Genomic DNA, 14747 nt, shown 5'->3' with positions numbered 1-14747 from the left:
TAGAGTGACCTACTTTTGGCTCAAAATGTGGCTAATACTCTGTGGAAATTGCATGGATGTAAATTATCACCACTTTTTGCTTAATTAACTCTTTAAGGGCATGACTTGTGACATGTCCGGGGTCCGTACTCGACAGCAAAACTGAATTTTGTGCCTGAAAGGGCAGATAGACCCTTATTAAGCATTAACTACATACATACAATGCCCGTCGCAAAAAGTGCTTTCAGCACTTTGATTTTGTGTACGGTATAATGTACGGCAAACACAGAGAAAAAAATCCATGCACCTACCTTTATTTTTTTTAAATTTTATTTCATTTATTAAAGTTTTCAATATCTGAACATCTATAAAAATTTATTTTCTTCGTTGATATTGTAAAATAATTGAAAAATATAAAAGAAATAAATATTAGTGAATGAAATCTCGTGCGGACGAGATTACCTCATTACCGAATTTATTGACAACTTGCGAAAGGATTCTGAATCGTTTTCTTTTAAATCAAAAGTTGTTCATAACAATTTGACAACGCAGATGCGATTTATATTCCACGTTACGGTTCATTCCTTTCAAAGAAAATTAATTGGTTAAGGTAATTTTTGCATGTATTAAAAAATATTTGGGAAATCGAACGCAAGTCGGCCATGTTTTGATTTTTGACTGAATGACATGCAACTGTCACGCCGAAGATTGAACATCATGGTCCATGTTGTCATTTAACTTGTAACATTTTTTCATTACAATGTAATTGCATATCTTGAAGTTAATATTAATCTTTGAACCTCGGAGATTTGTACGGTTTGTTAAACTGAGATGACGTGACCCTTGTGTGTTTGAAAGTGAAAGTTAAAACTTTGATTATGTCCTTATTTCAAAGTAATGCAGTAGTTAGGGAAGCATCATGTGTTTACTGCAGCTGTCATAAATATTGTAGAAAAGGGTCTCAATCTTATATAAAAATAAATAGATGAAATTGTAAATGTCCAAAGAACTGAAGAAGTTGACATATAAATTTATTTTCAACTGAAAAACGTATATCAGGATTACAATCTCTATTTAGTATTTTGTTTTCCTGCCTATAACATTGGCGAGAGGGGTTGGCAGTACTCAGAGATAGATGGATAGATAGAGTCACGGAAGGTTCAGATTCGAGTCGCAGGAGGGTCAAAATATTACTGTTTATTTATCCCGGCCCTTTGTAGCTTAATAAATTAGGAGATGCATTACTGTTTGAGGGATATGAATTGCAGCCACCATTTATCCATGCATTATCATAACAGGTGACTAAATGGGTTCAAATAAATGGAGTCTGTGCATCTCTTAGCTCGAGCAAGTATGGTGGTTCTGATCACTGGTGTTGCTTTGCAGTTTGCAACACCCAATGTTAGTCAAAATCTTCTTTTCTATTCATCACCATATGACCTTAATTGTGTTGATGTGTCGTCAAACCAAACAAACAAAATTACTTTTATCCTGCTACTGGTTTTGGACCACCAACCAGACACCTTTTGAACATTTTTGCATATACTTTGTAAATTTAACAATTTAAAAGGTAGTTACCTTGAAATTTGACACAGTAAAGCTAGGTTCTTCTTCAAGCTAAATAGCTAGTTTGTTTATTATACCCCCAAAAACGAAGTTTGGGGGGGTATATAGGAGTCACCCGGTGGTTGGTCGGTCCAGACGTCCGTTGCATTTTCCTTGTCCGGAGCATAACTTGAAGACTAATGGTTGGAATTCAATATAACTACATACAATGGTCAAGCACATTGAGAGGAAGTGCAGTGCACAAGAACCATAACTCTATCTTGACTAATTACAGAGTTATTGCCCTTTGTTACTTTTCCTTGTCCGGGGCATAACTTGAAAACTACTGGTTGGAATTCAAAACAACTTCATACAATTGTCAAACACAATAAGGGGAAGTGCAGTGCACAAGAACCATAACTCTATCTAAAGTAATTACAGAGTTATTGCCCTTTGTTGCTTTTCCATTGCTTTTTTTTGTCCGGACCATAACTTGAAGACTAATAGTTTGAATTCAATATAACTACATACAATGGTCAAGCACATTGAGAGGAAGTGCAGTGCATAAGAACCATAACTCTATCTTGACTAATTACAGAGTTATTGCCCTTTGTTACTTTTCCTTGTCCGGGGCATAACTTGAAAACTACTGGTTGGAATTCAAAACAACTTCATACAATTGTCAAACACAATAAGGGGAAGTGCAGTGCACAAGAACCATAACTCTATCTAAAGTAATTACAGAGTTATTGCCCTTTGTTACTTTTCCATTGCCTTTTTTGTCCGGACCATAACTTGAAGACTAATGGTTGGAATTCAATATAACTTCATACAATGGTCAAGCACATTGAGAGGAAGTGCAATGCATAAGAACCATAACTCCATCTTGACTAATTACAGAGTTATTGCCCTTTGTTACTTTTCCTTGTCCAGAGCATAACTTGAAAACTACTGTTTGGAATTCAATACAACTTCATACAGTTGTCAAGGACATTAAAAGGAAGTGCAGTGCACAAGAGCCATAACTCCATTTTGATAAAATACAGAGTTACTGCCCTTTGATACTTTTCCTTGTCAGGAGCATAACTTAAAACGTACTAATTGGAATTCAAAACAACTTCATACAATGGTCAAGCACAATAAGAGGAAGTGCAGTGCACAAGAACTATAACTCTATCTTCAGTATTTATAGAGTTATTACCCTTTGTTCCTTTTCTTTGTCTTTCTGGACTTATTACAGAGTAATTCAATTAAACTTCATCAATGGCCAACCACATTGAAAGGAAATGCAACATTGAAAGGAAAGCAGTCTTGTGGGGGTATTAATCACATTCAGGGATCACGTTTCTAGGCGACTTGGGCGACAAAGTCGCCTTGTTTCTCTCCATTTCGCCCGGATCGCTCAGAAAAGCGAAAACAAAGTCGCCCTAATTTTCAATAATCGCTTGCAATAAATTTTGAAGTGTCAAGCAGCTCGGTAATTGTTTACGCTCCTCCTATTTCAAAGCAATTTGTTAAACGCATTTTCATTGGTCGGTAAAATTGGAAAGCCAATGAAACGCAGCGAGACAATTTAGCAAGTGTTGGAATTGAATGGTTGACATCTTCGGGTATAGACAAATGCCGACTGATTATCAATAAACAACAAATACACAGATTAGCGGCCATTCATGTCAATTAGGATAAATTGGGGGCATACTTATTGCATTAATTAGTCGGTAAGTTTAGTGATCTTATTCACACATTATCTACAAAAGCGTGTCCCCAAAAGTGTTTGTCACCTGTACATGTTTCGATGTTTACAATTGCCTCAGCAATTTGGAAAGTTGGAAACTTTTTTTTGAACATTTATAAGTAAACATACATATATTATAAAACACTGATGTCATTTGCTGGTTAATGGGGAAAAGACCGGTGCAAATAGTATCACCGATAGATCTAATGCATTATGCAGAAAAAGTCCGTCGAAGAAAAAAAATTATTCAAAAAAAAACAAAAAAAACATCCACATAAACTTAATAAGTTTATATGAACTTTGACTCCGCACTCCCTATGAATATTTCTGGGGTAAATGATGAAATACATGATGTATGAGCCTGGGGGCCTACTAGTGATTTACTAAAATATTTTTTTTTTCTTATTTCAGCACAACATCACATGGCTGCAGCATTAAAATCAAAACAAGCTACACAAAACCTATGATAAAGATGATATAGAAGAAAAAAAAACTGCCACATTTGTAATTTTGCTGTTTATTGTCATTGAGTTACTTAATAAACTGTTATGTACTCCACATAATGTTAATCAATCTTAAAAATTAGTATGAAATGGAACATCAACACTTCAAAAAAATGCAGTTCGTATGCACTTCTCCTTGTCCCTAAAAACTTCTCCCTATTTTCACTGGAGGGAGAAGTCACTTCTCCCTAAATTTTAGGTCTAGCATGATCCCTGACATTTAGTGATAGTTCTAGTTTTTGATATTGTAGTCACTTGTATTAAAGGCCTCTGTAGGGGGGCATCAAATTACCTAAATTGTCCTCACTACAGTACCATGTGTCCAGACAGCTACATGTATGTAGAATAGAATAGAATAACTTCATTTCTGTAAATTTGGTAAACAGAAAATCATGTTATACATACTGTATACTAAACTAAATAGTAGAGAGTCACAATAACATCTGTTTTTTCCTTAAATACTTTATCATCTTGCAAAGTATTATTATTTGCAGTACAACATCTTAATATGCATGGTGGTGAATGATTTTTATACTTCCCTTTTTGTATGAAATTCAATATAGTATAGGTATAAAAGCATATCTGTGAAACACTTTTGCTCCATACAAGTCATTCATAATTAGAAATACAAAAGATCTTAAAAGAAATAACCAAGAAAATGATGATATTTTGATAGTATTTGATTTCCGGAATTAGTATCGTTCAGTACGGAATATAGCCAAGAAATAAATGGCAGCCCCCATTTTCATATACCTGCAATGTTTTTGGTTATTTTGGGCTACAATTGATGGGTTTATTTATTTTATGCTTTTCAGTGGATTACTGATTTATCCGTGAAAATTATATTTGGTAATTTCACAGTGAAAATTATCAAAATATAATTTCACTTTTTTCAATGACGAAACTACTTTTTTAAGATTTTCCCCATGTGGTACCTCAATTTTATTTTTGCTGACAATTCTGACAATGTCAGGCTGTTTAAAGAAAAAGGAAAGCTGAAATTGATAAATACCTTAAACGTCAAAAGTAATAAAAAGAAGAAAACTTACTTCTATTCATTCAAATTCCAATCACCAAATTTCGTCTCTAAATTTTTGTTTCATTTTTACAGTCTGAAAAATACATTCCTTCCACATGCAAACTGCTCTTGATGACATTTGGGCATATTAAAGTATCCTACGAGTAATAACTGCCGTATGCTTTATGAAAATTGAAAAGCAATGACAGCTACAGCTCGTAGAACAAGTAAACCAACCCAGCGTTCCGAGCAAGTTCCAAGTCTTCCATTTTCATAGCTGCTTTTTTCATGTTTTCACATCTGTCAACACTTAATTTTTGTCTGTTTCAATCCTAAAATATGTTTTCTTTCTTTTAAAAAGGTGTATGACTAACAATTCCAAATGATATCCCTCTGAATCAAACACAAATTATTTTCCTCCCGTGAAATACACAACTTTAAAAAATGGCTGCCGCTTACATTTAACAAAGCCAGGTCTAATATAAATTCGCAGTAGGTAACAGAAATATGGATGGATGGTTGGAATTTTCTCCTACACGAATTGTTTGTTTTTATTATTAAAACAAGCGATCATTCATATTTTTTAAACAAAATAAATAATATCACTGTCATTTAATGTTGATTGTCGGACTTATTTTTTCGGCTCAAGACTTCTTGTTTTTAATGAGAAATTCTCACGAAATGGGGCTCTCAATGGGGAAACAGATTTTAATATTTATGTTGATATTATGGAAATTTCGTTTAAACTTGTTTTTTAGCATAAAATAAAAAGAAAATTTGTTTGTTTGTTGTGTAAGATGTAATTTTATTTCATCTCGTGAACTTTAAAAACAGTATTCTCACTCGTGGCTACGCCACTCGTGAGAATACTGTTTTTAAAGCCCACTCGATGAAATAAAATTTCATCTTACACACAAACAAACAAATATCCTCTATATTGCTAAAATGGAAAAACTTAATATTTTTTTGCCCTTTAAGTATTTAATTCTTTAAAAGTTGAAAGGGAAAAAAAATTTTTTTTGCCTTTTAAGTATTTAATGCTTTAAAAGTTGAAAGGGAAAAAAGAATTTTTGGGGAAAAACTCGGCTATTTACTGAGGGGAAGACGCCGACTATCGGTGTCAATTTGTTAGTAAAAAAACCCTTGCAGACTAACATTAATCTGCTTTTGTTTGTTTTACCGGTCAATTTAGTCAAGTATCAAAATGTTAAAACAATCTTAAATTCATAGCTGTGACACGCAAATACATAAATTGATAATTAGTAAACCACACAAGCCCAAAATCAATCAAAAAACTTTAAAAAGCATGTACTTTCTGTTGAATAGCAAGAAAAGATTTTGTGACAGAAGATTTATGACATTTGATTTCCTGACACAAATAAAGCTAGAAACCTTAGCTACAACCGTAATGGCTGTGTTTACATTTGCAATTTACTTTTTCAAAAGTTTTCTGTTTCTTTTAAACATAATAAGTTATATTTTACAAAATAATGCATGTCGTCAATATTATTTGATTGTGTTAGAAAAAAATTATTTGATTGTGTTAGAAAAAAATTGTTGCTAGTAATTGATTGGAAAGTAAAACTTCATTAGTGTTATATGCATTGGTGGTAATTTTGATCAGCCTACCTCCAAGGTCAAGGTCACGCTTAACATAGTCTGTTACAGGGTATAATTTGTATTAGGTCCAGAACTTTTTCATAGATCAAAGGATTTTTAAATAACTTGGCATAATTGTTCACAATGATAAGATGACATGTCATGCAAAACACCCGGATCCCTACCTCCAAGGTCAAGGTCACACTTTGAGATCATTGCTTTATATGATCTGTTATAGGGTATTTTGTGTATTAGGTCCATAATTTTTTCATCAAGGGATTTTAAAAGTACTCTTTACAAATGTTCACAATAATAAGACATCGTGACATGCGCAACTGAAAGTCCATATCTATACCTCAATCTTATGAAATAGCACAATTTGGTGCTTCATGTAAAGTGGGAGACATTGGTCACTCGTTTATATAAAATCGTTCTCTGAAATGATGTGAAGTATTTGTTTTGTGACATGCTGAATTCAAAATTAGTATACATGTATGTGATTTTAATGTACAATGTAGTGTGTTGATTTTTTTTTCCTTAAAAAAAATCAAACTAAAGCAAAACATTATATGAATTTAAATACATCTAAATTGAATTGTAGAATTATTTAAAATACAATGCATGTAGACATATTAGCTAATGAATTTACATGTGAAAGCATCAAGGCATCTTGTGGCGAGTGTCCGTGAAATCCTGGCGTGGGTCTCCTGTTTGCAACAAAAGTACTCATGTTTTTCTTTTTTTCAAGACCTAGTAAGAGCAATCATACAAAAAGTGATGGGTTCGCATGTCCAGTATTGTAAGTTACCCCTGTAAGGTAAATCATATGCAGCCTATCTGTACACATTGTATTTACACAAGCACTTTATTTTCTGTTCTTTAGTGGCAACTATGACAATAGTTATGAGAGGTAGCCCTGCTGGTGGTGATACCAGTCAGGAGGCTCAGCAACCAGGGGGTACAACTCCTGTTGCAGCACCAGCAGCACCAGCCACAACACCACAACCAGTACCACCTACCCAGCAATCTGGCCCTTCACCACAGGGTGAAGAGAACGGACAAGGGGATGTTAACATGGAACCAGGGGAGGATGGGGAACCAGACTTCCCAATCCAGGAACTGACCCGTCTGGATGAAATGATTAATAGACCCCGTTGGGTTGTGCCTGTACTACCAGGTGGCGAGCTTGAACTCTTGCTTAATGCAAGTATAAAGCTTTGTAGAGAAGGTAAATGTCAATGTGTTATATATCATTGATTTTAAAATCATTATTTATTTATTTCATTTGCATGATTCATAGTAGCTCAACTTGAATGATGTTTTTAAATATTCCTGTCATATACAAACTTCACTTGACTTGTGTTAAGTTTACAGTCATGATTTATCATGTTTAAGTACTATACAATGTTTTTACTTCCTTAAAGAGGATCTGTATTTTTAATTACTTGAAAAAAAAAAGATCATTGAATCATTGTGTATGTTAAACCTTTTTAAATCTACAAGTGTCTGGGTTGTTCCTTAGGGCAAGATTTTAAAGATCAAAACTGATGAAAGATGAAAACTTGCCTTGTTTGTTTTTCTGATTTTATTGTATTCTTTTTCTGGATGTTTTACAGGACTTGACACAAGGAGCGAGGCTTGCCAGAGATTTTTCAGGGAAGGTTTAACAGTTTCCTTCTCTAAGATCATGACAGATGAAGCAGTCAGTGGCTGGAAATATGAAATCCATGTATGTTAAACAGACTTTGCTACACTTCTCTTGAATAGGAAATCAGTAGAACTTTATAACCAATATGGTCCAATTTCAAATGAAACTTCAGTACAAAAAACCCACTATATCTCTGTACTTTCAAGAGTTACACATTTTAAAACAACTTAAAATTGTCATAAAATTCTGTATGGTGGTTATAGTTTTTATGTCTTTTTTTCTTTCCATTTCAAAGCCAAAATTAGGCATTATTTTCCATAAACAAATGGTATGTATTTCTGAGTACCTTTAACACAATAACCCTACAATAAAAGATATGTAAATGTATAAACATGTTCTAAGTGATTCTTCAGTACATATGAAGACTATTTTGAAATATTAGAGCACAGGGTACTTTTGCATTTTAAATATTTTTCTGAAGTATTATTTGGTAGTCAAAGATTATCTCTTGCTTTCTTGTATTGTTTCTAAAAGTGTTCGTTCTTGAAACATGTGTAATATTTTGTTCCAATTCATATGACAGGTATTTTGATGATACTTACATAATACTACATTTTATAAGTTTGAAAATTTATACAAATGTAAATATATAATGTTTATTGTAGTAAAAAATAATCTGTTTATTTTGTAAAAAAAAAAATCTGTGTATTTTTTTATGTTAATCATATTGCATATTGTAGAAATGCATATTGAACAATGCTGCCAAGCTAGTAGAGTTATGTGTGGTGAAGTTATCACAAGACTGGTTCCCTTTATTAGATTTGCTTTCAATGATATTTCATCCACAGTGCAAGTAAGTCACAGTCAACCTTTACAATTCTAAAACTTTTTTCACAGACTGGTATTGCTTTTATATTGTAATTGCATTTTTAGCTCACCTGTCACAAAGTGACAGGGTGCAGTGGCGGATTCAGGCCTGGGCTTCAGGGCTGCAGCCCCCCCAGCTCTGCCCAAAGATACGTTTACCAGCTGGGCTGGAATATATTTTTGGCAGTTTCATAGTTAATTGGCTGCAGTGTACCCCCTTATCAAAACATTTATTGCTGTCATCCAGTTGTTAATCTCCTGCCTGGGGGCTTGGCAGAGATCTTTATCTATCAACATGCTTGGATGACTTCAGTGCATAATTGATTGGTTTATAACTTTCCAAAGGACTAATGAAAATAATAGTCACAAATAGTGGCAAATAGATGTTTTACATAGTACACCTTATTTAACAATCTTTGTTTTTCTATTTTCTTTGGGAAAGCCCTATAATTAAGAAATTGAAAATTATGATTTGAAAATTAAAAAGGTGGCGAGTTTAAAAGAAAAGATAATATTAAAGGAATCACATTTAAATAACTAGTATTACTAAGATTTTTATTAAGATGAAAAGACTGGTCATTTGCTTTTAATTAATTTTTATGGCAGTTATATATTTTAAATGAAATTTAAATTAGTACTGACCTCTTTTGTCATAATCTAAAATGGATTCATTGATGGAAAGCATTCTTATTGAATATAAATGTTTGTAATCTTTTTTGTACATTAGAAAGGCAGTAATTTAATAACAATTTATTTAGGAAAATCGTCTTTTATTCAGATCAGTAAATTGATCAAGTGTTTGAAAATTATTTTTATCAACGGTCGCACATATATTGGTAAGTGTGCTGTTATTTTGTAAATGCTTACTACTAAACACCAGGGAATGCTATTTGAAAGACGCTGCAAACACTAACCTATACAAATTACCATGTGATGTTTAACCATCCAAAAGGTACAATAAACAGCACTAGAAAGTCAAGGAAATAACACCATTTTCAACCTCATATTTCAAAATTTTCTCAGTCTATGGGAGGGGACACCCCTCCCAGACCCACCCCAATTACAAATATTTTTCTTAATTCCATATCATCTAAATATTTACAAAAACATTAGTTGCAAAGTACATTGCCACTCATAAGATGAGCTATAAAACACATCAAGTACATTTTTTGTCACATGAACAAGATGCTGGCACAAATTCGCCTGTTGCATTATTTTTGTTAAAATCTACCACTCATATGTCAGCCCCCCAGGAAACCATGTTCTGTATCCGCCCCTGGGGTGAGCTTTTGTGATCGCTTTTCGTCCGTCGTCCGTCCGTCCGTAAACTTTTACTTTAAATGACATCTCCTCATAAACCACTAAGCCAATTTCATCCAAACTTCACAGGAATGTTCCTTTGGTGGTCACCTTTAAAAATTGTTCAAAGAATTTAATTCCATGCAGAACTCTGGTTGCCATGGCAACCGAAGGAAAAAACTTTAAATATCTTCTTTTAAAAAACCATAAAAGCTAGAGCTTAGATATTTGGCATGAAACATCTTCTAGTGAGTGTCTACCAAGTTTGTTCAAATGAAAGCCCTGGGGTCAAAATTGGCCCCGCCCCGGGGGGTCATTGATTTTCCCTATATGCATATAGTAAAAACTTAAAAAATCTTCTTTTAAAGAACCCAAAGAGCTAGAGCTAAGATATTTAGCATGAAACATGTTCTAATGGGTGTCTACAAGTTTGTTCAAATAAAAGCCCTGGGGTCAAAATTGGCCCCGCCCCGGGGGGTCATTGATTTTCCCTATATGCATATAGTAAAAACTTAAAAAATCTTCTTTTAAAGAACTCAAAGAGCTATGGCTAAGATATTGAGCATCAAACATGTTCTAATAGGTGTCTACCAAGTTTGTTCCAATAAAAGCCCTGGGGTCAAAATTGGCCCCGCCCCAGGGGGTCATTGATTTTCCCTATATGCATATAGTAAAAACTTAAAAAATCTTCTTTTAAAGAACCAAAAGAGTTAGAGCTAAGAATATTTAGCATGAAACATGTTCTAATAAGTGTCTACCAAGTTTGTTCCAATAAAAGCCCTGGGGTCAAAGTTGACCCTGCCCCAGGGGTCATTGATTTTCCCTATATGCATATAGTAAAAACTTAAAAAATCTTCTTTTAAAGAACTCAAAGAGCTATGGCTAAGATATTTAGCATCAAACATGTTCTAATAGGTGTCTACCAAGTTTGTTCAATTAAAAGCCCTGGGGTCAAAATTGGCACCGCCCCGGGGGTCATTGATTTTCCTTATATGTGTATATAGCAAAAACTTAAAAATCTTCTTTGAAAAAACCAAATAGCTAGAGTTAAGATATTAAGCATGAAACATCTTTTAGTGAGTGTCTCACAAAGTTTGTTCAAATAAAAGACCTGGGGTCAAAATTGGCCCCGCCGGGGGGTCATTGATTTTCTTTATATGTGTATAGCAAAAACTTAAAATCTTCTTTGAAAAAACCCAAATAGCTAGAGTTTAGATATTAAGCATGAAACATCTTCTAGTAAGTGTCTACAAAGTTTGTTCTAATAAAAGCCCTGGGGTCAAAACTGGCCCGGCCCCAGGGGTGTCATTGTTTTTAACTATATGTGTATAGTAAAAACTTAAAAAAAAATCTTCTTTTAAAAAGCCCAATGAGCTAGAGCTTAGATGTTTAGCATGAAACATCTTCTTATGGGTGTCCACCAAGTTTGTGCAAATAAAAGCCTTGATGGGGGGGGGGGGCCTATATACAGGTGAGCGACCTCAGGGCCATCATGGCCCTCTTGTTATTCTTAATAAATGTTTTAAAATCCAAATCTTATTTTTGGCAGCCTAAAGTGATAGTTTTTTCAGACAGTAATGGTTCTATATCTTGGCTGAGATAAGGTAGAAATTTTCTATAACCAGTCCAAGTATTTGCATGTTTGCAATGATGAGTCCAATACCAAAAGTATTGAGTTTCCAAAGTTGCTTTTAAAAAATGTTTAGTTACATACAATTTTAAGTAAAAATTAATTAGCAAAGAGCTATTTTTTTAAAAAAAAGAATTTGGATTCTATTGTGTTTACTGGTATCAAGCAAAGAAACTACGATATTGATATACATGTATCATACTACATGTATATAGTTTTTGTGTGTATATTAAAGGTTTCATACTTACAATGGAACACGTACCTCGGAGACGGTCCAGCTGGTGCAACAATTGCGGATGATGCCCTTTTTGCCAGACCTCCTGATCCTAGAACTCCAAGGGTATGTTAAATTATTTTTGCCTGAAAATGGTGTATTTCCCATATGCTGTTATCTTTCACTTTTAGATAATTAACAATATTGAAATTGCTTTCAATTAAGATTCGGTATAGCTTTAAATAATTTTATCAGTTTACTGAAAAATAATTGAAATCTAACAACAACTTTGTTACTTTCATGTGTGAATTACTTTTATTGTTAGGAATTTTATTTGACAAAATAACATTGCACTGTGTTTGAGTAGTTATTGTGAATGTTGTTGATTTTTCAGGGTTGGTTGGTAGATCTAGTGAATAAATTGGCAGTTTAGATGGCTTTCAGATTCTACTGGACAGATTTGCCAACAGTTCAACATTATCAGTACCAGTTATTGCTGCCCTTGTCAAGTAGGTTATCACTTAGGTTTTCCTTTCTCACTTTCTCAATGTGGCTTCCTTAATGGAACATAAGATGAAAAGTTTAATATATTGTTTCTCACTTTCAATTTACAAATTTTATCAATGTGTTTCAATAATTTTTCATTTGTGAAGACTCATGTTTTCCGAATATATCTGAATTAATGACTAAATAATTTCACAGTTGATTGGACACAGACACTTTCCAACCAGAGTGAAAACACTGCTTAAATTAGTTCTACTTGGTTGTCTTCGTGTGCTTTGAATATTGCTTAAAGTTTTACCGGAGTCCTTCCCTGATAGTTAAACTGGTATCCTGTTATTATATACTAGTAATGTTGGAAGTTATAAAACCTAATGGGAAAAAAAAGAGTATTAGGGAAGCAAAACGTTTTCTTCATTGTTGTTACTGTATTACATGGGCTGTTTAATTTGTGATGTATAGAACCTTGTGGGTAATTTGTAACAGTTTGTATTTAGAAATTAGAAATATTTTGTTATCAATGTATCAGATTTTATAATATGGCATGTTGATAAGATCAAATTTCATTGATTAATTGTGAAGTTATTGTAATCTATATATGCAGCTGCTGTAAGTTTATGCATTTATTTTCATTTTTCTTGAAAAAGGAATTGTGCAGTTATAAAGATTTTTGACATGCTTTATGGTTTTGATTATTTGCTTACAACAACTTACAAACGTTAATACTTGGCCATACATGTATAATAACCCATCAAGGAAAAATGTTTTCTTAACAACTGATATATGGTATATTTATAAGAAATAGTATATAGTGTAGAATGGTGTTATTTTGATACATATTTTTACAGGCCATTTGGATTGTGTGCTGAAGTTCTACTCCTCATACTGTACAGAATACTTTATGCCAATAGTGGTGATTCTTTTTCTATAAAACACATTTTAAAACTCTGCTGAGTAGTTTAGGTCAACAGAGTTTTATATTATTTGCCCCTCGCCGCAGTGTTTGAATCCTGTTAGGGACTTGAGCTTCTTTCATGTGAGGAAGCTATCCAGCTACTTTACAGAAGGTTGTTGGTTTTACTCGGGTGCCTGCTTGTGTCTAAATAGAGGCATCAAAGGGTTCTTCTGCCAGATAACCTGATAATTTAGATGACCATTACAGTGTTGGTATGGACTTAATTCCAACATTACATAAGATCTTAAAGTGCTTGCACAGAAATATCATAGAGAATCGTTCTTATAATTGTACTATCCTGCTTATTCAAGATTTAGATATTCAGAATTGGAAATGTAATGGAATATTCAAATTGACCATCAGCCTACCTTTGTATTGGATTTAAATAAGATATTTATGTTACTTATTTAATGAGAGATATTTGTTACCTTTTATATCCTACATTTTCATATATTCTGTATTTTGTTTGCAGGATATTGTTCCAAAGTTTTTAGATGGACTAACAGATGAAGAGTTAAAGAAAGAATCTAAGACAGAAGCCAAGAATGATGCACTATCATCTATAATCAAAGCATTGAAAACAGCTAGTATCGTCTTCCTAATCAGGAAGATACAATCAAAAGTTTAGAGATTTTTAGACTTTAAAATGATTCTCAGGTCAGTTTTTTCCTTTAATTTATTTTGAAAAATAAATGAATAAGGTACAAAATTTGTTTAGCTGTATTTTTCTAGAACTATATAAAAGCCGTGTGATTAAACCAAAGAGCTCTTTGTATGCCTTTTAATACAGTCATTACAATAATGTATATCAAAACCACTTATAGACAGTCCTAATGATCAATATCATAATTGAGCCATGCCATGACAAAACCAACATAATGGGTTTGCGACCAGCATGGATCCTGACCAGCCTGCGCATCCGGGCGGTCTGATCAGGATCCATGCTGTTCGCTATCAGTTTCTCTACTTTTTAGCTCGACTATTCGATAAGAATAAGTAGAGCTATTGTAGTCACCCGAGCGTCGGCGTCTGCGTCGGCGTAACCACTTATGTTAAAGTTTTTGTAATAGTTTTAATATTTTCAAAGTCCATTGACATATGGCTTTGAAACTTTGCACACTTGTTCACCATCATTACCCCAACCTGTAAACAGGAGGAGGTAACTCTATCAAGCATTTTGACAGAATTATGCCCCTTTTTCGACTTAGAATTTATGTTAAAGTTTTTGTAATAGTTCAAATATTTTCAAAGTCC

General features: G+C 33.4%; 1 protein-coding gene across 1 annotated transcript in view; it reads left to right on the top strand.

The window, feature by feature from the left end:
* Positions 1-411: 411 nt before the first annotated feature.
* The window catches only part of LOC132759774 (probable ubiquitin carboxyl-terminal hydrolase FAF-X), a 60430-nt gene continuing 46094 nt past the window's right edge, over positions 412-14747 (top strand). Inside the window, 13 exon segments of the mRNA XM_060751620.1 lie at positions 412-589; positions 7263-7607; positions 7996-8108; positions 8768-8880; positions 12059-12096; positions 12099-12163; positions 12432-12456; positions 12459-12546; positions 13387-13408; positions 13410-13451; positions 13966-14080; positions 14083-14135; positions 14137-14150. Coding sequence (XP_060607603.1) covers positions 7271-7607; positions 7996-8108; positions 8768-8880; positions 12059-12096; positions 12099-12163; positions 12432-12456; positions 12459-12546; positions 13387-13408; positions 13410-13451; positions 13966-14080; positions 14083-14135; positions 14137-14150 — 1025 coding nt within the window. The 5' untranslated portion in view covers positions 412-589; positions 7263-7270.

This window comes from Ruditapes philippinarum, unplaced genomic scaffold (assembly GCF_026571515.1).
Source record: "Ruditapes philippinarum isolate M1 unplaced genomic scaffold, ASM2657151v2 ctg38_1_1_1_1, whole genome shotgun sequence".
Taxonomy (NCBI): Eukaryota; Metazoa; Mollusca; class Bivalvia; order Venerida; family Veneridae; genus Ruditapes; species Ruditapes philippinarum.
The sequence above is the reverse complement of the archived record's forward strand: the minus strand, read 5'-3'. Positions and strand labels throughout refer to the sequence as shown.